This window comes from Mytilus trossulus, chromosome 4 (assembly GCF_036588685.1).
Source record: "Mytilus trossulus isolate FHL-02 chromosome 4, PNRI_Mtr1.1.1.hap1, whole genome shotgun sequence".
NCBI classification, from domain to species: domain Eukaryota; kingdom Metazoa; phylum Mollusca; class Bivalvia; order Mytilida; family Mytilidae; genus Mytilus; species Mytilus trossulus.
The window spans coordinates 29,329,769-29,353,377 of NC_086376.1; the positions used below are offsets into that span (position 1 = coordinate 29,329,769).

The window sequence follows — 23,609 nt, forward strand, 5'->3', positions numbered from 1 at the left end:
TCGGCATATCAAAGAACCCCAATTATTCAATTTTTGATGAAATCAAACAAAGTTTTATATGTTGAATTGATTTACATTTGTTATTTGAGGGCAATTTATTGCAGACTATTCTGCATGGGCTTTGCTCACTGTTATTTCTCTGTCATTTGGTCTCCTGTGTTCTCGATGGCAATCATACATCTTTTTTTGTATTAACCACCAAAACGTAACCTTGGTATTTTTTGTCTATCTGATGAGTTCAGCCTTTTTCAACTGATTTTTATAGTTCGTTCTTATGTTGTACTGTTATACCACTGTCCCAGGTTAGGGGGAGGGTTGGGATCCCGCCACATTATTTATGTATGTGCCTGTCCCAATTCAGTGGTTGTCGTTTGTTTATAGGTTACATATTTGTTCATTTTTTTACATTAATAAGGCTGTTAGTTTTCTATGGGCTTTGCTCATTGTTGACAGTCGTACGGTGACCTATAATTGTTATGGTTTGTGTAATTTTGGTCTTTTGTGGATAGTTGTCTCATTGGCAATCATACCACATCTTTTTTATACTTCTTTAGTGATCCATGAAATGAGGTTGAGGTCAAATGAAAACTGTAATGAGGACCTTGCAAGGTATGTAAATACCAAATATAGTTATCCTATTACTAGAATTTAGTAGATATTACAAAAATTTTATCTTTTCAAGTAGTCACTGAGTGACTGAACCATGAAGATGAGGTCAAGGACAATGGACATGACAGACGGAAACTTCATAGCATAAGGCATCTAATTAGTAATAAATACAAAATTTTAAATGAAACCAAATTTAAACCTATGTTGGCAATCTTTTTTTAAATACTATTTTTTTTAAAGTTGCAATCAATAAAGATTATTAAGTATAGTGTAGTTAACTTTATTGATCAATTGCACAAAAGTTTCTTTCTTGTAAGTGTTACGTTTAAAAGGTAAAATGTTTGTTCAGTTTAATTTCCACCACGTAGACGCAATACCAGATGGAGTGTGGATTCTTTTTGAATGTTGTAATCAGACAGTGTCCTTCCATCTTCAAGTTGTTTTCCTGCAAAGATTAATCTCTGTTGATCTGGTGGGATACCTTCTTTGTCTTGAATCTTAGCTTTGACATTCTCAATGGTATCTGATGGTTCAACCTCTAGAGTGATTGTTTTACCAGTTAATGTTTTGACAAAAATCTGCATACCTCCTCTCAGACGGAGCACAAGATGGAGTGTTGACTCCTTTTGAATGTTGTAATCTGATAGGGTTCGGCCATCTTCAAGTTGTTTTCCTGCGAAGATTAATCTCTGTTGATCTGGTGGGATACCTTCTTTGTCTTGAATCTTAGCTTTGACATTCTCAATGGTATCTGATGGTTCAACCTCTAAGGTGATTGTTTTGCCAGTTAGTGTTTTGACAAAAATCTGCATACCTCCTCTCAGACGGAGCACAAGATGGAGTGTTGACTCCTTTTGAATGTTGTAGTCTGACAGTGTTCGGCCATCTTCAAGTTGTTTTCCTGCAAAGATTAATCTCTGTTGATCTGGTGGGATACCTTCTTTGTCTTGAATCTTAGCTTTGACATTCTCAATGGTATCTGATGGTTCAACCTCTAGGGTGATGGTTTTGCCAGTTAGCGTTTTGACAAAAATCTGCATACCTCCTCTCAGACGGAGCACAAGATGGAGTGTTGACTCCTTTTGAATGTTGTAGTCTGACAGTGTTCTGCCATCTTCAAGTTGTTTTCCTGCGAAGATTAATCTCTGTTGATCTGGTGGGATACCTTCTTTGTCTTGAATCTTAGCTTTGACATTCTCAATGGTATCTGATGGTTCAACCTCTAGAGTGATTGTTTTACCAGTTAATGTTTTGACAAAAATCTGCATACCTCCTCTCAGACGGAGCACAAGATGGAGTGTTGACTCCTTTTGAATGTTGTAATCTGATAGGGTTCGGCCATCTTCAAGTTGTTTTCCTGTGAAGATTAATCTCTGTTGATCTGGTGGGATACCTTCTTTGTCTTGAATCTTAGCTTTGACATTCTCAATGGTATCTGATGGTTCAACCTCTAAGGTGATTGTTTTGCCAGTTAGTGTTTTGACAAAAATCTGCATACCTCCTCTCAGACGGAGCACAAGATGGAGTGTTGACTCCTTTTGAATGTTGTAGTCTGACAGTGTTCGGCCATCTTCAAGTTGTTTTCCTGCAAAGATTAATCTCTGTTGATCTGGTGGGATACCTTCTTTGTCTTGAATCTTAGCTTTGACATTCTCAATGGTATCTGATGGTTCAACCTCTAAGGTGATTGTTTTGCCAGTTAGTGTTTTGACAAAAATCTGCATACCTCCTCTCAGACGGAGCACAAGATGGAGTGTTGACTCCTTTTGAATGTTGTAATCTGATAGGGTTCGGCCATCTTCAAGTTGTTTTCCTGCAAAGATTAATCTCTGTTGATCTGGTGGGATACCTTCTTTGTCTTGAATCTTAGCTTTGACATTCTCAATGGTATCTGATGGTTCAACCTCTAGGGTGATGGTTTTGCCAGTTAGCGTTTTGACAAAAATCTGCATACCTCCTCTCAGACGGAGCACAAGATGGAGTGTTGACTCCTTTTGAATGTTGTAGTCGGACAGTGTTCTGCCATCTTCAAGTTGTTTTCCTGCAAAGATTAATCTCTGTTGATCTGGTGGGATACCTTCTTTGTCTTGAATCTTAGCTTTGACATTCTCAATGGTATCTGATGGTTCAACCTCTAGGGTGATGGTTTTACCAGTAAGTGTTTTAACAAAGATCTGCATTGTCTGAAAAATAAATTTAAATGATTAAGAAAATTGTCAATTGATAAAGCATCATTAAGGTTTAATATTAAGTAAGTTACCCATCTTAATGGTCAGAAATATTTAAAATCATAGTACAGCGGATGTAGGTACTAACCAAGAGGGCGTGAGTGATTTTGATCTTAAACATAATTGCTGTTTTAAGAAATGTTTTGGTTGTAAGTTGATAAGAGATGTACATGTCTCATTAATTTCACAGAACAAGAGGGATTACTAAAAGCATCTGCAAATACTTGTAAAAGAAGTTGGCCCTCGTCTCATCCGATATAATTCTATATTCATTGCAACTCTTTTTCTGATAGGTCAATGTGTGTGTGTGTGTGTAATAAGTTGGCTGTTTCAATAATTGGCATTGAAATCATTCATACATGTTATTTTTCGATATTTTATCCCAAAAGAAGTGTTGTGTACGGTGTTTAGCTGGCCACATAAACCCTTATGTACGGTGCATAGTTAAGTTGTTGTACACCGTACACAAAAACTTTATTTTCAAACTCGTTTATTACCCAAAAAGTTTCAAGGAATGAGTAAACACAGGTAGGTTTATGATTGGTAACTATTGCTTTTGTCTTGTTTTAGGTTTCTTTCATATAAAACATGTAAATGTCTCAACAACTGTATCGAAATTGAAAGTTGGTGTTGACATTCACAACTATTTGCGCATGTACAAGTTTATTGTTCATATTTAAATATCAAAGTTGTTTTAAGAATAGGAAAATATCGATGCGAAAATTATTTCGGAGCAGGAATTTCACATGTAGAGAAATGTACATTAAATATTGATAAAGCAAAACAAAGATTTTCGTTACCGTGTAAGGTCAAAATCAATCATGCCCGCTTGGTTAGTACCTATATCTGGTGTACTGATGAAACACAGTGCTTAGGGTCTTAGTGTGACACAGGATTGCCATTTTTTTGCAAGTGTGTTTTTAAGTCAAATTAATGTGCTGTGAAAACGGGAAATGAAGTCCAGCAGGACACTGGAAATTACAAAAAAATGTTCACAAGACAATAGTTCATGTAAATATGTTTTGATTCATCATGCTATTATTTTACTGCTTCCTTCTTCTTGAAGCAGACCAGGAAAAGTAATTCACCAGGAAAGGTTTCAACTGGTTAGAACTAAACACTGAAATCCGGTTTAACAGTGACACATCAATCTTTATTTTATAAAATATGAAAAGCATGAAAAAGTTCCCCTTAATAACCCGTTTAAAATTGAATGGTTGAAAATATTTCTTATTCTTTATTTATTCCATTTTATTTCAAAACAAAAAGGCGAGTCCAAGTTCAACAGGTATAAACAATACTATTGATGACAGAGAAACCATCCTTTAGTTCATCAAAACGAAATGAATTTGTTAGGAACATAAATAAAGTGTGACAGGATCCATGCGAAATTAATGGATTTGATTCTGTTTGGAGAAAAATATCAGAAGAAATATAAAATGAAAATATTTTCAATATGGCGACTGAATGAATAATTTGTTCTGCGCAAACTTCTAAATCAAGAAAACAAATAGGAATAATAATGGTATTGCCTTACGTTTACACATCTTTGTTAATAAATTAAATATCTTGTTTTAATATACACTTACCAATTCTTATATTATAGTTTTCTTGTGTAATGAGCTCTAATTTCTCTTCGTCGTTAGTTGCGTCTATGCAGAAAGACGGCGGGTTTTTAGTATTTATAGCAATAGATCATGTGACTATTTTCATCCTTTGTGATTGGAAAGTTCTGGACATTACGTCATAATTATTATAATTATTACTAAAGTTAGACTTCGCGCAATAATATTTTCTATTTTTAAACACACTCTCATATCTATTATGATCTATTATACATGTATATGCAAATAATATTACGTTTCAGTACTGAATTCCATTTTTTTTTCGCTCAAACGTTTTGCTGCTTGAAGTTGATTCCGGCTTTTAGGCAGCAACCATTTGATCTTCTGGGACGAATCCGGGTCCGTTCGCGCCCATTCACGTTCGCACCCTCTCATGTTCGCTCCCTTTCACTTTCGCACCCCACCATGTTCGCACCCAAAGTCCGTTCGCACCCTACATGTTCGCGCCCAATTTTAATTGGTTTTGTGTTTAATAACTTTGATATCAAGTTTTGGCAAGTAGGTATTCTTAAAAGTATAATTGATTCCATTGTCTCAAAATAAAGCGAGACAGCATTTTTTATGTGTTGAATAAATCTTAATCATGTTTTTGAGAGTGTATTGTTAAAAAAATAATATTCCTTTCTAATTAAAGTGGGATTCTGTCAACGTTTTATTTTGTATTGAATAACACTTAATCATGTTTTGTTTAGTGTATTGCCTATAACTTTGTTTCATTGACTTGTTTCAAAATGAAGTGAGATTCTGACTACGTTTTTTTTTGTGCGTTGAATAAATTTTATCATGTTTTGGTTTATATATTAATAGTGTATTGCATATTTTATTATGTCATTGTTTCAGATCAAAGGGACCAAGCTGTTAAAAACAATTTTCTTTTGTGTTTTTCATTTAAAATATTCAATCATTTACTCATACCAAGCTATAAATACATTCAGTATTTAGGGAGCTACCATTTGATTTTTATGGGGGGGGGGGCTAGGATGAAAAATTTTGTCCTGCTTTTTTTTTTAGTTGTAATCTCTGTCCTGCCTTTTTATTTTTTACTCTATTCGGTCCTGCCTTTTTTTTTACTAGTTTATCCTGACTTTTTTTACCCAAATTGTCATCCTGCCTTTTTTTTTTACCAAGATGCTCATCCTGCCTTTTTTTTTACTCAAAACTCCTGTCCTGCCTTTTTTTTCTTCAAATTTCATCCTAGCCCCCCCCCCCCCCCCCCCCCCCATAAAAATCAAATGGTAGGTCCCTTACATCAAAGCATTTAAAAACAACAATCACGATTTTCCAATTATTCAACTGGAATTTGTATTAAAATTGGGCGCGAACGTGTAGAGTGCGAACGGACCTTGGGTGCGAACATGCGAGGTGCGAACGTGTAGGGTGCGAAAGTATATTGGGCGCGAACGGACCTGATACCTTCTGGGACGGGGGGGGGGGGGGGGGGGTTCTGGACAAACTTTTTTTTTCGCCTTTGGCGAAAGACAATCAATTTTTTGGCGACAATTCGAAAACAATTTTAGCATAACATATAGTGGTAACTGAGCGGTCTCAGTGCCTGATCCACAGTGGCCTGATCGAGTGAACGTGAAACAATTTCAAGGCCTAATTAAATGAACGTTGCACGAAACTTGAAATAAATACTTTTATGTGAACCTTTTGTGACTGATTCACTGTCTTCTTGTATATATTAACTTTTTGTTTTACTTGATATTCCCGATTTAGTATACATATTTATGATATAATTGGTTTACGGCTTTTAAAAAAACATTTCTTGACTGAGATCCCAAGCGTTTGAATTCAAGTTATTTGAAAATGCCGAGCACGCAAAAAACGACTTTGAAAATCAAGATAGTGCACGTTAAATAAAATATAAAGCAGAACACGTTGAACGAGACATCCCGGCGTCTTGCAATACTGACAAGATTAGCCAGGATCCCAGGCTATAACGGTCTAAACATGCCAATTAGAGTTGGAAACAGCTTCAAATAAAGTTTTACGAAAGTAGAATTGGTTGTTTATAACTAAAGGACTATATAATGAATGCTTCCCTCCACATGGAATATTCACCGGAAAGCAGAAACCTTGTTTGTGTTGTGAATATGACATATAGAAATGAAAACGCATATACGCGAAGTATTTATAATAAAGAACTTTAGGAAATGAAATATCTAATCAACAACTGCTATTAAACTCAGTTTACTCATGACGTGTGTGTGTGTTTTTTTTTACCTCAAATTTTAATCTTGCTTTTGGTTTCCCATATGATATTTCACATTATCTGTTATACCAATGCAGGACATCCAGTTTATAATTCTATGAATAAAAAAGAAAGTTGAAGATTCTACAACAGATTTTACCCTTGGATTATAAAAATTATAGACTCTATAGTTCTAGTAATTTTATAAGGGACGTTCTTGAAAAGAAGGAGTCAACAGAGTAAAACAGAACATCCACATTTGGTAAAAACAATCGTTCAAATATGCTATCTTCTTTCAGCCTGCATGGGGGTTGTTTGGGATGTCGCTTTCCCGCATGCTTTTAATGCCCATTTCCCATTGCTTGTTCTTCTATGCATGGTTGCTGCTCTGCATTTCTTTTATATCAACCTGTATGCTCAAGTGTTGATTGAATGTGTTCCAGAGAGATGTCCAGATTGACACATATTCGCTTCTCATTATGATGGACTACTGTTAGATTTTTAAGTATTACAGCCAGTCCTGTCTACGCAATTCTTTATACATATAATTAAGTTTGCTATATAGAAATTCTTTTTAATATATATGCATGAGTTGCTACTTTGATAGTGATCATCATTTATATATATATATATACACAGGCACTTGTCTCAGAATTTTTTTTCCTATATACCTTATTATAACACTGTTATAATAAGGTATATAGGATTTTTTTTTCTGAGACAAGTGCCTGTGTATATATAGCAGCATGTTTGGTCCGCCTTTTTCTATATAAACTTGCCTTATTTTCCTCGAGCCAACCTACCTATAGCTATGACAGTATATTGTCAGTTATCCTCTTCCCAACACAACACAAAACTCCAAACATGTCACTGAGAGTTTTCATCTGGATAAACTCGTATGAATATACTATATTTAATGTTCGTAATTGAAATTGTACATTTTAAACACCTTTATTTAAGGGCATTACTGAGCTACGAGATAAAGAAAACAAAAGAATGATTTTTTTTGTTCAGTTAATAAAAGTGAAATAGCGAGTGATATTTCGCCTTTAGCAGCCAATTTGGTTCAATTTTGTCAGGCAAAGTAAAGTAGGACTGGATCATATCGCTGATGGAGTATTCAACTGCAATTGATTAATTCGACATCATTGCATCCGTAATTATGTGACCTTTAATCAAACCTCTCTGCTAAAGATTGGCCTTGAACACTTGTATTCTGGACTATTTAAAAGGAATAGAATGTTAACATTGACGGTGTTAAATAAGGATGAACCATTATATTGCCTATTTCAAATCACAAAAAAGTACCTCTTATACAGGCAAAACGATGATTAACATACTTTTTAATTTCCGCCACGGTACGATATCTAACATACATAGAAAAATCAAATTGCACGTGGTCGCTATCTATTTATATCCCTATAAGATTTTATAACGGCCGACGGCAGTCTTCGGAGATCATCTCGGTGGTTAATTAGACGACCTCTAAAGTACACACCAAATGTTGAAACATATTATTGTATCCAAATTCAACCAATGAGATATTGCAGAGTAAAGGAGAAAAATCACGACAAAATATTTAAAAAAAGGGAAGATTAAATACAGAATAGAGAATACATGATTGGGCGCTAGAAGATCAAGAAAATAGACTATGGTCAAAATAAGGCAAGAATAGAGAAATGTACATTACGAGTTAAAGAATAAAGATATCAAATAAAGGTCTCCAGTCTTAATTGTATACTTTATGTTCAAGGATCTTCAAAGTTGTCGGATATTGTTTTGGTCAAAATGCAATTAGAAATTAAAAGAAATATATATTAGACCATTCTGTTAAACTTTTAAACCCGTTTCAATATTAAAATCTATTTTGAGCTTTTTTTAGAGAAATATTAAACTTAGAGGATAGGTATTATTTCCGTCTTTTCTTACTTCCGTGTTTTAGACAGTCTCAAATTATTTCACACACAAATTGATGACGTAAACACATGTGCAAACATTTCCCCAGAATATCTAAGCTTGGATAAACGAAATGCCGCCTAAATATAAGTTCCAAGAAGGTATTTAATGCATTAATTAAGCAATAATGTGAATCTGACATTTATAAATAGATTGGCATCCTGTCTTTTCGCTGCAATGGATTTTTGTTTTGTTTCAATTCCAAAAAATATAGCTATCCACAAAAGGCACAAACACACCAAAATATATCTTGCTTGCACCAAAAAGTTACAGGCACTTATTTCTGTCAATGACTATGTGCGGTTTACTATCCACACTTGTACGAAAAATCTCAAAGACGGAAACAAGCTCCTGTGCAAAAAGTCCAGAAAAAGATACCCCCCCCCTTTTACAATAACATGTCATGCCTAACATGAGAGGGGGAGGAGGGGTCCTGATCCCGAAATTCTGGGTTTAAAAACACGAAATCCCTAAATCCTGGGCTTTAAAACACGGAATCCTGAGGTCACGAAATTTGAAAAAAGAATTCCCGGATCTCAAAAGGGTCAATCCATAGCTAAAAAAAAAAATCGATTCTGGAGTCCAGATAAAGGCATACATGTCAACCTCTGACAATGGGAAATCATGTCATGACATGACATGATATGTCAAAAAGCGTGTGAAAACGCGTAACGTAGATGCGGACTTGTTAATATGAATGTGGTAATGTTCATAATTTCATACAAATTTGTGAATATAAAAAAACAATATATATTCTACTGTGAACTTTTATTGTATTAAACAGTGGTCTGATATGTTGCTTTTAAAGCACCACCACTAGGCACATATATAAAACAACTGCCAGTTTCAAGTTAAGTTACATTTATTTGATAACAGCACACAATACAAATGTAACATAGTCAAGTTCTGATCAGAATTCAGTGTCAATTTCTTTATAATTGAAAAGGCTCTCCCACAGTAGGAATTGATATTTGACTGAATTAGCTTTATCAAGATTTGAAAGAATGTCATAATGTTTTTTTTTTTGGCAATGTAAAATGTCATCTATTATCTCTGCCATTGATCCCATTGCTATTGCCTGGTTAAAACTGGGTAGTTCATCAATAGAAAGCTGGTACTATGAGAGCTGATCCAACAGTTCTGTGATATTTTTTATCCCCATGGTCGTAGAAATCTGTTGCCGTGTTGGCTAGATTTGAAACTGAAACTGAAGTTGAAAAAGAAAAATGTTTTATAAATTTGATTTCCATTAGATAAACATGTTAAATGCTTATTCAAATAGCTACATTGTATTTCTCCTCTCACATGTATTGTTTTTTTATCATTGCAACATAGAATGCACAAATTATGCGTTACTTGTCACTCGATCATTTAAATTGAACTCCAAAATATAATTTATAAATCTTGAATCTTGCCGTACACCTCGTTTTGGCTTAACAATCGGCACTTTAGACGATGGTACAGGCCCTGAAAGTGACCTCTTTCTGTGCACATTTCCCCTATAAAGTGAATTTGAAAGAAAGTCACAAAATCGTTAAAACTAATCACAAACTACTTACCTTTTACTGTTTGTCCTTCGATTTTTTCGGTATTTATTGCCGAATAAGGATAAAAACCCGAGAATAGCGATATCACTAACGACCAAAAAATGAAAAGAACGAAAAAGCGTGTAATTGCGTGTAAAGTGCTGAAAAGCGTGTACATGCCATGTGATAAAATCCTCGCGTGTAAACCGTTGAAAAAGCGTGTATTACACACGAATATCATGTCACTTGACATGTATGGATAAAGGTCCTATCTAACATGTCCTAGAATATTTATCTGTTTAGCTATCATTTATAAATGACTTATACAAGGAAGATTTTGCATGTGAAAGATGTACAAGGAACATTTATTTTGAAATGAAAATCCATTTCGACATTTGTAAATTATGCATCTAATTTCTAGATCTTTTCACTATTTTAGTATTTGTCCTTAGTGAGTGTCACCTTGACACTATAATCTCTGTATTTTTGATCACTCCGGTAATTTTATGTCGCTATTGAACAAAACTCATAAGTACATTTGTATTTATGATGTTGCACTGCAGAGAAAATAAAAAAATAAATTAATAAATAAATAAATAATTAACCCTTATAAAACCTGAACTATCTTTTTTGTTGTAAACCTTCCAGTATCTTTAATAAAGACCTCTAACAAATGTTGAATATCTTCTATGTGATGTTAGTAATTTTCATTTTCTGTTGTTGCTAATAATACTTCTGATTCAAGTGTTAGTTTTGATGTTATGAAGTAGAGTGCAGAAGGGAGTTCCTCTCTGCTATTACTGGACATTTCAAAGGTTCTGTATAATTTTTGCATCATAATAGAAAGTATTTGACACCACAATGGAATTAAAATCATTGTTGTATGACATCAATAGTTCAACATGTGCAGGTCTTGGGTTAATGGGCGCAATAATTAAGGTGTATTGTACTGTTGTCATTATTCCTTTTGGAAATCAGAGATGCACATTTGCTTGAAACCATATGACTTTCACTTGGCAGGGTCTGTCAATAGAACAGGAACAAGAGTTATTTGTAATCTGATTATCACAACCATAAGATTTTATTCTACGGGTTTTGACCCCGCAACATTCTTTGTGTGTCTGACGGAATCAGGAGCCCCTCAGTTCAACTGTTGTCTTTGTCTGCTTATGTCTGTCATATTTGTTTTTATACCTCACCTACAATAGTAAAGACGCATTATGTTTTCTAGTCTGTGCGATTGTCCGTTTGTCCGGCTTAAGTTAAAGTTTTTGGTCAAGGTAGTTTTTGTTGAAGTTGAAGTCCAATCAACTTGAAACTTAGCACACACGTTCACTATGATATGAACTTTCTTATCTTAATGCCGAATTAGAGTTTTTATCCCAATTTCAGGGTCCACTGATCATGAACATAGAAAAAGACAGTGTGAGTGCCAGGGGCATCAAAAAAAAAAATTAAATATAAAAAAAAATTAAAAAAAATAAAAATTGTTTTTTTGCAGAGACAACTTAAAGTGTTGAAAATATGCAAATTTATAGTTCCACTATATAAACAAAACATATAGATATAAAATCATGCATGGTAACAAAAAAAAAAAAAAAAAAAGCCTGCCTGCCAGGTCTTTCAAATTTTCCCATGTTAGGGGAAACCAACAATTAATTTTCCATGGCCTCATGACTATGGACACTTTCTTGTTTTCTTTTGTTTCAAATTGTTTCTAAAAGAGTCAGAATCTTGGTGCTTATTGTTATACCTAGAAGCCACTTAATGGATCATTAATTTAATATTGAACATGCATGTTGAAGATTTGGTGAAATATTAATGATTATTGTTTTTCTTTTTAAGTAAACATAAAAGTAACAAATATGATATTTTTTACAGGAGAAAAAGTTCTTTGCTTCCATGGACCTTTATTATATGAAGCAAAGGTATGTATCTGTATTTCTCTTATTTTTGTGCTATATTCACAATTCTAAATAGGTGTAAGAAAAGTATTTCTCCTCAATAGTGAAATATCTGTTCTCTGCAAACGATTGGTCGAAATTTAATAATGATGTCACATTTTCTTGTTTTCTTCTGAATTTTTGATTGTGACATCACGAAAAAAGGCAACGATGCTTAAGATTGTCACATATAAAGTCTTTAAGAACACAATTTTCTGCAAATATTTGAAAAGGAACAAGCTTATGTAACACCACATATGGTTATTTGGAATAGTAGTTTATTCAAGCCCGTCTGGACCAGTGTCCATAACGGACGGTCTCCTCTATACAGTAAAATACACAAGTATATATACAGAATATAAACAGTGTCAAGGTTTCTATTAATTTGACCATCATAGTCTTAAATTAAAAGATACAGGGATGAATATTTATTAAGTTGACTCTAATTGACATGTTTTGGCCAACCTGGAAATTAATGATCAAAGAATACACGCATGTCCAGTGTTTTAACTAATTGTTATTGCTACATGTCTCCACATGGTATGCAATACACGTATGTCCAGTGTTTAACTAATTGTTACATGTCACCTCATGATCTGCATGTAAATATTTCATATGCAGTAGCGGTCAATTGAACAACCTTTTACAAGGTCATGATTTTCTTAATAGATATTCCCCTGTATTTATTTTATTCAATTTAATAAACATTTTAAGAATATATAATCATCAATATAAATATAAATATATTTTATATATATTTATATATATATTTTTCGCCTATCATATTGTCACATTCCTCCCTTTCTTAAGAAATATAATTTATATTTTAGTTAAAATCGGTGACAATATGAATGCTTACAAATTTCCCAAAAAAAAACAAAAATATTCATAAATAAAATCATTTCAAAAGTTCAACAACATCTGAATGTTCAGCAATGTATAGTTCATACAATTCTTGTGTGAATAACTAAGTTCGTAACATCAACTATTGGAACTTCTTATTCCTAGAAAAAGGCGCAACCATCAACTGCGGACCGTCTTCATAACCCCGACTCCAGTGAACTGCTCCTCTGATCGTCGTTGTCAACTCCAACAATCCATTTGTTTATCTGCGACACCAATTCCCGTCATTTAGAAGTTCTGCAATCATTCCAACTTCATGTGATCCACCATCCGTACTTCATGTGATCCACCATCCGACCTTCATGTGATCCACCATCCGTACTTCATGTGATCCACCATCCGTTCTCCATGTGATCCACCATCCGTACTTCATGTGATCCACCATCCGTCCTTCATGTGATCCACCATCCGTACTTCTTGTGATCCACCATCCGTACTTCATGTGATCCACCATCCGTCCTTCATGTGATCCATCATCCGTACTTCATGTGATCCACCATCCGTCCTTCATGTGATCCACCATCCGTACTTCATGTGATCCACCATCCGTCCTTCATGTGATCCACCATCCGTTGTTGATTTACTCCTAACTGACCTAGCTTACCTACTCTGTTAATTCAGAGTCCCTGACTAGGTTGCTCAGTTATCACCGGCTGAAACATTACAGGAAAATCTACCTGTGATGCTGTAGAACGATTCCCTCTACCAATAAAAAGTTATGTGATCGTATAGTTTTATGTAAATCTTAACGTCTGCGTTGTGTCCAATGATCAAAGCCAATATCCAATACTGGATAATGGTTCTTAGTGGCTGGTTCTCAGTAATGGTGCAGAAGCTATTTTAACATCTCTGTAGGCAGTACCATCGCCCTCAACATCAGTTGACACCATTTGATCGCCACCAAGGTATCGTGTGACTATTTGAATCTCTCTATTACTAAATTCTCTTGGCTAAACACCTATTATTAAACTTAAAAATATTTTGATAACAAATACCTATAAATATAGCAACAAAAATAAATTAATGAATTAATGCATTTACTAAATTTGATAGTTCAAAGTCGTCCTCAAGTTCTCACTGCTTTAATTTTGAAAAAATAACTTTTCGATATGTTATCTACTTTAAATAAGAAGATAAAAAAATAAACTCAAATACTTGAACAATAAGCTAATAAGATAAACTTTTATCTAGTCTTAGGATAGAACAATTGTTTAATTGAGGTTTGACATTCAACCTTCACTTTCCTTCCTTTTTCATAACAAAACTGTGATTCAGAGATTACTGATATTTAAAGGATTTCTAAACAATCAACAATTTTTCATCGAGCAATCTGAAGCGAGAATTAGAATGATTAATAAAAACAAAATTATCTTATATACACATATATTTATTTAAAAACAATTATCACGAAGCCTACGTCTACGACATGTTAGTCGTTCATTTTATTAAGATAACTAGAAATGTTTGAGAGAAAACTTAGAATTAATTCGTCTTTCTTTTCATACTTTTTAACAGTTCGTTTAGTTTTCTTTGGTATTCTAACTTCATCAACAGACATTTTTTGACTGCGTTCTGAATTGTACCCATCGGAACTATTATTATCCGACATTTCGCTTGAACCGGAAGTGACAGAAGATTTGTCTTCCTCGTTTTCACGTCGGTTTCTATTTGCTATTTTTTGTTTAAGTTCAGCGAGTGGAATATCATCCTCATCAGAAGATGTTTCTCGTTCTTGTCGGTTTATGAGTCTTTCTCGTGGATTAGCAACCGGAAGTTCACTATCACTACCGTCACTATCCTCGGGAGGTACAACATAATTTGTTTTCCTTAATTGCCTACCTTCTAGATTGGTTGGAATAACCCATTCATCAATCTTAGCTTTTTTAAGGTGTTCTAAATGGACTTTCTTAGCAACAGACCCATCTAATTGGTTTTTAAGGACAAATGTAACTGGAGAAGTTTTTTCAATAATTCTGTAATAAGGTTTCCACTTAGTGTCTAATTTACTTTTTCTTAAGTGATTTTTGAAATATACCGGATCCCCAATTTCTAAATTAATTTCTTGTCTATTTTTATCTGCGTTTTGTTTTTGTTTTTCTTTAGACTGTTTCAAATTTCTATGAACTAAAATGAAAGATTTGTGTTGTTGTTCTAGCAAAATCTTGTGCGGATCTTCACCTACATACTTTCTTCTAGGCTTTCAACAGGTTATCAATTGGAAGAACTTGGTCTCTATTGTATAAAAGAAAAAATGGAGAAAATTTAGTTGATTCATTTTTTTGAAATCTAATAGCTGCTATTGTTTGATTTAAGCATACGTCCCAAGTAGACGCATCACTTTGCAATTTCTTTGCCATGACGTCATGAAGCGTCCTGTGAAATCTTTCTACTTTCGCGTTTCCCTGTGGATGATAAAAAGAAGTTGTTATGTGACTTATATTTAATTCTTTTAAAGTTAATTAAAGTTTCTTCAAATATTTTAGAAGTGAATTCACCGCCATTGTCTGACACTATAACTAAAGGTACAGAAAAGTTTGGGATTATTTCCTCAATTAATAAATGAACAACATTTTCCGAAGTTTTATTTGGAACAGGAAAAGCCAAAGGCCACCCACTGTAATGACAAACAAAGCTAACAATATACTTATTTCCTGACAATGATGTAGGATAAGGTCCAGATAAATCTACCCCTATCTTAGCAAATGGAAATGGTGGTATATCAGATATTTGTAATAAAGGTTTTGTTTTACCTGCACTTTGAGATTGACAAATAACACAGGAATTAATATAGGAATTAAGTTCTTTATATAACTTTGGCCAAAAATATTTTTGCCTAATTGAATCGTGACATTTGTCAATTCCTAAATGACTTAGATTATCATGATAACTTTTGATGACCTCATTTCGTAATTGTAATGGAATATAAAGCCTTAACTTTAAATCATCATCAGGGTGAGAAATGTAATAAAGTATATCATTGATAATAATATGATTATTATCAACACTTTTTGAAGCCTTACCAGTGTTTATTTGATTTTAAAATAATTTCCGAAAGTTCTATGTCTAAAGATTGTTCAATTTTCATGTCATAACCAGGAATCGTGCATTCCTTAACGCTAAGTTGATCATCTTCTTTATAGTCACAACTTGCAAAATCTTTTGGATTGAACTCATTTGAATTCAAAGTATTGATTTGAAAAGCCTTGTCACTTATATCTACTTCAATTGTTTCACTTTGATTTTGATTGCCTTCTTGACCCGGAGGTCTTCTTGAAAGATAGTCAGCAATAGTATTATCAGTCCCCGCTAGCCATTCAATCTTACAATTGTAACTTGCAATCCCTAAAGCCCAAAGCTGTAATTTTTTGTTACATTGTGGCGAAAGCAATAAGTACTTTAAAGGCTTGTGGTCAGTTCTGATAATAAATTCAGCTCCATGAAGATAATGATCTAATTTTTGTAATGCATAATGAATGCTAAAGGCTTCTTTTTCAATAGTAGACCACCTAGTCTGTGTATCTGATAATTTATGAGATAAAAAGTAAATAGGTTTTTCTTTTCTTAAACATGATAAATGAGTCTCTTCTTCTTCGCAAGGTTGCGTAAGACATGCACCTATGGTATCATTAGAAGCGTCAGTATATAAAACATAAGGTTTCTTCAAATCTGGATATGCTAAATAATAAAGGAGTTACAGTTAAACTATCTTTCAAAAAATCAAAAGCTCTTTGACACTCATCATCCCATTGAAATTTAGCATATTTTTTAGTTAAAGCAACTAAAGGTATAGAAATCTTTGAAAAATTAGGGATAAATCGTCTATAGTATGAACACGCCCCTATAAAACTTCTTACCTCCTCAACAGTAACAGGGTTTGGTAATGTTTTTATTGCCTCAACTTTGGCATCGTCCGGTTTTACACCGTCGATATTGATTTTAAAACCTAGATAATTAGTTTCTTCCTGCAAAAATTGACATTTCTTTAATTTCAATTTCAAATTATGTTGTCTCAATCTGTCAAATACTTGTTGAATGTGATCAAAATGTTCTTCTAAAGTTTCAGAAAATATCAAAATATCGTCAATATAAGAGATAGCAAAACTTGGATCTTGTAAAACTATTTCCATCAATTGACTAAATACAGCAGGACTATTTTGCAATCCAAATGGCATAACATTAAATTCAAAAAGTCCCTTATGACAAACAAATGCTGTTTTTGATTTATCTTCTTCCGCCATCTTAATTTGCCAGAATCCTGCCCTTAGGTCAATTAATGTGTAAAACTTGGCAGCCCCTAAAAGTGTCAATATATCATCGATAACCGGAAGTGGATATCGGATTGCTAAAGTAGAAGAATTCAGGGATCTGAAATCTATGCAGAAACGTGTAGTTTTATCTTTCTTATCAACTAAAACAACTGGTGAGGAATAGTTACTGTTTGATCTTCTTATAATGTTTGCTTCTAACATGTCAGTTATTGCTTTATTGACTATTTCTCTTTTGTGTAATGGAGTTCGATAAGGCTTCAATTGAACCGGAGGATTATCCCCTGTATCTATTCTCATTTTCACAGTGTCAGTTTGACCTAATTCAGTATCCTTGAAAGCAAAAACATCTCTATTGTTATTCAACATTTGTAACACCCTACCCCTATGAACATCAGGCACATTAAGATCAGTTTCAAAAACATTTTCAATTTCAGAGTGCTCTTGAGTAGATTCAAGTGAGACAACATTTTCTTCTAAAACTGGTGAAGCCCTTCCTATTGCTATGCCCCTTCTAAACTTATAAGTTTTATTCGTAGTATTTACTATAAGAACTGGCATATGACGTTTTTCATTAAAGTTTGCAACTGAATTAGCAACCATTAACCCTGGTTGATAACTCAAATGCCCCTTAGTAATTGGTGAAATTTCAAAAGATTTAGAACTTGAAGTTGTATAATTTTTATTACCTTTTACATAACAGATATTACTTGTCTGAGGTTTAATTACAGTGGTTTGAGCAAGCCTAACAATTGAAGCTATATGAATATCTTCCACTAGTGGTACATAAGTTTTATTTATCCTTAAACATCCCAAATCAAAATAAACTCTAACACCAAATTTGACTAACCAGTCACGACCCAAAATTACATTTCTGTTCATGTCAGATACTACATAAAAGGTATGATTCATTTTGTTTCCTTTCATGTTAAAGTCTAAATTTATACTTCCTAAAACATTTAAAGAAGCCCCGTTAACTCCTTGTAAATTGACTTTCTTTTTTTCTAATTTTGGTAATCCCTTAATTGAATTGTAAATCTTATTATGCAATAAAGATACCGAAGCTCCACTGTCAATTAAACTTCTAACTTTCATATGTGCAATTTTAATCAAACAAGAATTTGGATTTCCCGCCAAATTAATTTCAAATGTTTCTACTTGCTCAGATTCATTTTCAATTTTGTTTTTTGATACATTTTTTAATGATTTTTGTTCTTGATAGGTTTCAATATTTCTATTTTGTATATTTGAATTTCGCGCTCTAACCTTTTTATTTTCGCTGAATTTTGAATTTCGCGCCATATTTCCTTTGATTACTTCCGGTTTTGATTTGAAATTTCGCGCCATTTTTTCTTTGTTTACTTCCGGTTTTGATTTGAAATTTCGCGCCATTTTTTCTTTGTTTACTTCCGGTTTTGATTTGAAATTTCGCGCCATTTTTTCTTTGTTTGTTTCCGGTTTTGAATTACAATTGTTATATCTTTTATAATAATTTTTATTCCAGTGATAGGTAGAATTGTTAGAACATGCATTGTTAAAATCTGTTGATTTGTTATTTTTTTTTTTTAACCATGATTCATATATATTATATACAGGTTTTGTATATCTATAATTAATTTTTCTCTCAAACATCTTATTTCCCTTAATTCCCTTAAAAGTCTCCCTATTGGCTTCAGCATAAAGAGACCGTCCTAGTTTAAATTTTCCCTTGGTTTCCTAAATTGTTCATTTGATCTTGCTCTACAATTTCTTTCATAATGACCTGGTTTACCACAGTTCCAACAGAAGAATGTTCTTCTTTGTTGTCCTGTCAAGTCAGACTTGTTTTGTACAGAATTAAACCTTCTAAGATATGTATTTGTATTATGCCTTATCGTGTTGTCATTAAAATTGTGTTGTACTGAATTAAACCTTCTAGGATATGTATTTGCATTATTACTTATCGTATTGTCATTAGAATTTCCTCGGGGTACATGTAATTTGGCACGCGAACTTACTACATTTACATGAAATTTCGGTTTATCCCTGCAATATTTTGCCTTATGGCCGAATCTGTTACAATTGTTACATTTCACACCTATTTCTCGGTAATGCGATATGTCCATTGGTGTTATATTACGCTCATTACCGTTATTTTTTTTCAAATCAAATTTTCTTCGTAATTGTGTTTCAGCCATTGCCGAGTTTACTGCTTGAGCCAAAGTTTGTGGATTTTCACGCATTATTTTCATTCTCAAATAATCCTGATACAACCCATTTATGAAAAAGTTAACTAATTGAAGTTGAACTATTGGTTGATTGATATCTTGTCCCCTAAAAGCATCTGTTGCCAAAGTTAAAATTCGTTCTCCAAATATCGGAACATTTTCGCCAATTTTTTGATTAACCTTATTCAGAAGCTCAAATGCATATGATGCATCAGGAATATGCCCATAACGAAAATTCAATTGAGTTTTTAGATTTTCCCAATTATTATTCTCCTGATCGGTTTCTCTTAACCACCTAGCAATGAAATCACTTACTGGCCCTACAGATGTTTGATAACATATCATTTTACAATCATTTGGACTTAAATTTGTAATCATTGCATATTTTTCTATTGAACGAATCCATTGAGAAAATATTTCTGAATTTGAACCATCAAAACCTTCAACTATCGTATTGACACCGTTTGCAGTTAACTTTTGAGTAAGACTTTGAACTTGTGTTGCTAAATTTTGAAAAACTAACCCTACATTAAATTCTTGTTCAGCCATTTTTGAGAATATAATAATTAAGATTATCAAATAAAATATCACACGTACCTTAGTATTTTCAGAATTCGTCCTGGCACGGTTCACCAAAAATAACCACATGTAACACCACATATGGTTATTTGGAATAGTAGTTTATTCAAGCCCGTCTGGACCAGTGTCCATAACGGACGGTCTCCTCTATACAGTAAAATACACAAGTATATATACAGAATATAAACAGTGTCAAGGTTTCTATTAATTTGACCATTATAGTCTTAAATTAAAAGATACAGGGATGAATATTTATTAAGTTGACTCTAATTGACATGTTTTGGCCAACCTGGAAATTAATGATCAAAGAATACACGCATGTCCAGTGTTTTAACTAATTGTTATTGCTACATGTCTCCACATGGTATGCAATACACGTATGTCCAGTGTTTAACTAATTGTTACATGTCACCTCATGATCTGCATGTAAATATTTCATATGCAGTAGCGGTCAATTGAACAACCTTTTACAAGGTCATGATTTTCTTAATAGATATTCCCCTGTATTTATTTTATTCAATTTAATAAACATTTTAAGAATATATAATCATCAATATAAATATAAATATATTTTATATATATTTATATATATATTTTTCGCCTATCATATTGTCACACTTATGCCTTCTGTTTAAATACTAGACTTTGACAGTTTTGAGGGGAGAAATATCGTAACACACTTGTTGCAACGGTGGAATCTATATTTCTCTAATTTTTATGCTATTTTCACATTTCCTGACCGGTGTGAGAAAAATATTTCTCACTAGTGAAAAATCTGTTCTCTGCAAATGATAAGTCCTGTATTACGATATATCTCCACTCTCGACAGTTGAATTTTAGTTGTTTCAAGAGCTTGGCAAGCCTCACGCTTTAAATAATAAAATTCAACTGTTTCAAGTGGAGAAATTTCGTAATACAATTGTTGCAGCGTAGGAATCTATATTTCTCTTCTTATGCTACATTTTGTATTTAGTTATGATGAACAAACTAATGTGTATTTCATATTTTGTTGTAAAATTTCTTTGATTGGCAGCACATTAATTGTAATGTGTTCTTATTAATTTAAAATAGGTTCTACACTCCTCCCTGAAATAGTTTTGGCTTAACTAGACACTATTCATAATTGTATTAATAGATTTGTTTTCTGAAAAGGTAACATTTAAAAATGAAATAATAATCATACAAGTTAGTTTATTTAGAATTTGAAGTCACTTTTCTTACTTAATTTGTTTTTTTTTCAGTGTGTTAAAGCAGAAGTAAAAGACAAAATAGTGAGATACTTCATACACTACAATGGTTGGAATAAAAAGTAAGTATTTCAGTAAAAATTTAATCATTATTTTAATCAAACTATATATATATATATATAAGACACACAGTAACAAATATAATTCCTTATATATAAGACACAGTAACAAATATAATTTCTGATAAGACCACCTTTAAGGTGGTACCCAACACTTTCACTAAAATTAATTTGGCTCGTTTAATTTTCATAAAATTTTGACTAAGTATTTACCTTGACCCTTTAACAAAAATATAAAATTTTTAAAAATTTTGAACCAACCGTTTTATCAGAAAAATTACACTGGTTATATAGCAGTTGGACAAACACTAATTTTGATCTTTGAGAAGCTTAATATTCCCTTAACAACACAACGTCATTAAAACGTTTAGCTGATTTTACAGAGTTATCTCCCTGTAGTGTTAGGTACCACCTTAAACACAAAAAGTTATTTTTTCTCTAATGAAATGTTGTATGTATTGAGATTGTATTAAACAGAAAGAAAAAGAATACTACTGAAAGTTGAAGAAATCTGATATTTTACTGAAAGTTAGGCAAAATATATTGAATTGAATTGAAAATAAAGTTGACTTTATAACAGAAGTTGACAAAGGGTAGCAGAAGTACTTTATGGAGTTAATGAACAATTTTCATTAACTCATTTGTATTTCATGAAATGAAATTTATTGTTTATTTTTGAAAGCTTTTTAATGCAATATATTTTGTAGTTGGGACGAATGGGTACCAGAAACAAGAGTATTGAAGTGCAATGAAGCTGGACATCAAAAACAGAAGGAACTACAAAAAGCACACCAGTTGGTTTTATAATAACATTTGAGTTTAAGATAGTATATTCATGTAAGGGCTATTCCAGAAAAAAATGTATGGGGGTGTTGGAAGGCAGTTTTTGTCAGCACCCGCCACCCAGAAAATTGTAAAATTTGAGAATTATAGTGCATTATAGTGTGAAAAGTTGCTCTGATACCCATCACCCATGTCTTATTTTAATTGTATTAAAATACAATGTGCCTTCCAACCCCACCATACATTTTTTTTCTGGAATAGCCCTAATCGAAATGCATGTAATTTGTTTTTATGTAATTCGTGTAAAACTGAAGCTGATTTAGACAGTAATATATAGTATAGTATCTTAAGAAGATCTGAGTTATCTCAAAATATGCTTCTTTAATTTCAACCCTTGCCATAATTTTCATAGTGCTTTCTTAAAATTTGTGTATTAAACCTCATCTTGCTTTTATCATATTGGCTTCAAAGGTGTAATTAGTTTCACTATTCTTATGTAAACTTCTACATGTAGACATACACTATAATAAGTTTTGGTTTTCTTTTGTAGAAGTCAGAAAAAAGCAAAAGCGGCTGCTAGAAAAGCTGAACGAGAAAAGGAAAAAGCTGATAAACAAGATAAAGACAAGAAAGATAAGGACAAAGATAAAGACAAAGATAAGGACAAGGAAAAAGATAAAGAAAAGGAAAAAGACAAACCAAAAGAGAAAGAAAAACCAAAAGAAAAAGAAAAAGTTGAGAAAGAAAAGGGAGATAAGGAGAGACCAGCTACACCTACTGTAGAGAAGCTGAAGAAGGAGAAAGTCAAAGAGACACCTAAAGACCAAACACCAGACAAAACAAAGAAAGATAAAGAAGAAAAAGGTAATGGAGGAACAACTACACACACTGTAAATAAGGAGACCAGTTAAGTTAAACACACTGAAGAAGAAGTTGCTAGTAACACACACTGGATGCTGTAGAAAAAAGGTCCAGTTACATGCACTATGAAAAAAGAAGACAAATTAAATATTTTATGAAAATAGAACACTTACACAGTGTAGAATATATAAAGAGTACATTAAGAGACCAGCAACTGTAGAATAAATAGTACCCACAATTTAACCATATCTTCCTATATCTAATTAAAGACAGCACTATTGAACTTTATCTTCTATCCACATCTTACTTGGGAATAGACAACATGAAAAGGTATTTTCAGGGTGATCTTTTGGCTCTTAATTGATGGTAGGTGATTGAAAATTAATTTTGAGATTACTTGTATAGGATTATATATAATGTTGTTACCATTCCAGGGAAGGAAAGTACTGCTTCAACACCAGTTTCTTCACAAGATTCTACTGCAGAAACCAAACGTAAACGAGGGCGGGTAGATACACCAGTAGATACATTATCAGTCTCATCAGTGGTCAGTTTTATATATACACATGAATTTTATGATTTACCACTGCACTCTAAATAATTTTTATGGTATAAAAATAAAAA

At 32.9% G+C, this 23,609-nt stretch overlaps 2 protein-coding genes across 2 annotated transcripts in view; one reads left to right on the forward strand and one right to left on the reverse strand.

The window, feature by feature from the left end:
* Positions 1–873: 873 nt before the first annotated feature.
* LOC134715050 (polyubiquitin-C-like) lies at positions 874–4,557 on the reverse strand. The gene is made up of 2 exons (XM_063576911.1): positions 4,427–4,557; positions 874–2,792 (listed from the first exon to the last, which is right to left on the reverse strand). Exon 2 carries the CDS (start codon positions 2,787–2,789, stop codon positions 960–962), a length of 1,830 nt encoding a protein of 609 aa, XP_063432981.1. The 5' UTR covers positions 2,790–2,792; positions 4,427–4,557; the 3' UTR covers positions 874–959.
* Positions 4,558–8,599: 4,042 nt separating this feature from the next.
* Positions 8,600–23,609, forward strand: part of LOC134715052 (mortality factor 4-like protein 1) — a 28,009-nt gene continuing 12,999 nt past the window's right edge. The window contains exons 1-6 of the mRNA XM_063576912.1: positions 8,600–8,713; positions 12,020–12,066; positions 21,277–21,344; positions 22,049–22,135; positions 22,675–22,988; positions 23,420–23,532. Coding sequence (XP_063432982.1) covers positions 8,686–8,713; positions 12,020–12,066; positions 21,277–21,344; positions 22,049–22,135; positions 22,675–22,988; positions 23,420–23,532 — 657 coding nt within the window. The 5' untranslated portion in view covers positions 8,600–8,685. The remainder of the gene's footprint in view (positions 8,714–12,019; positions 12,067–21,276; positions 21,345–22,048; positions 22,136–22,674; positions 22,989–23,419; positions 23,533–23,609) is intronic.

Bases quoted from the DNA above. Each gene is read 5' to 3' on its own strand.
- LOC134715050 (XM_063576911.1), bottom strand. From the start codon at position 2,789: ATGCAGATCTTTGTTAAAACACTTACTGGTAAAACCATCACCCTAGAG.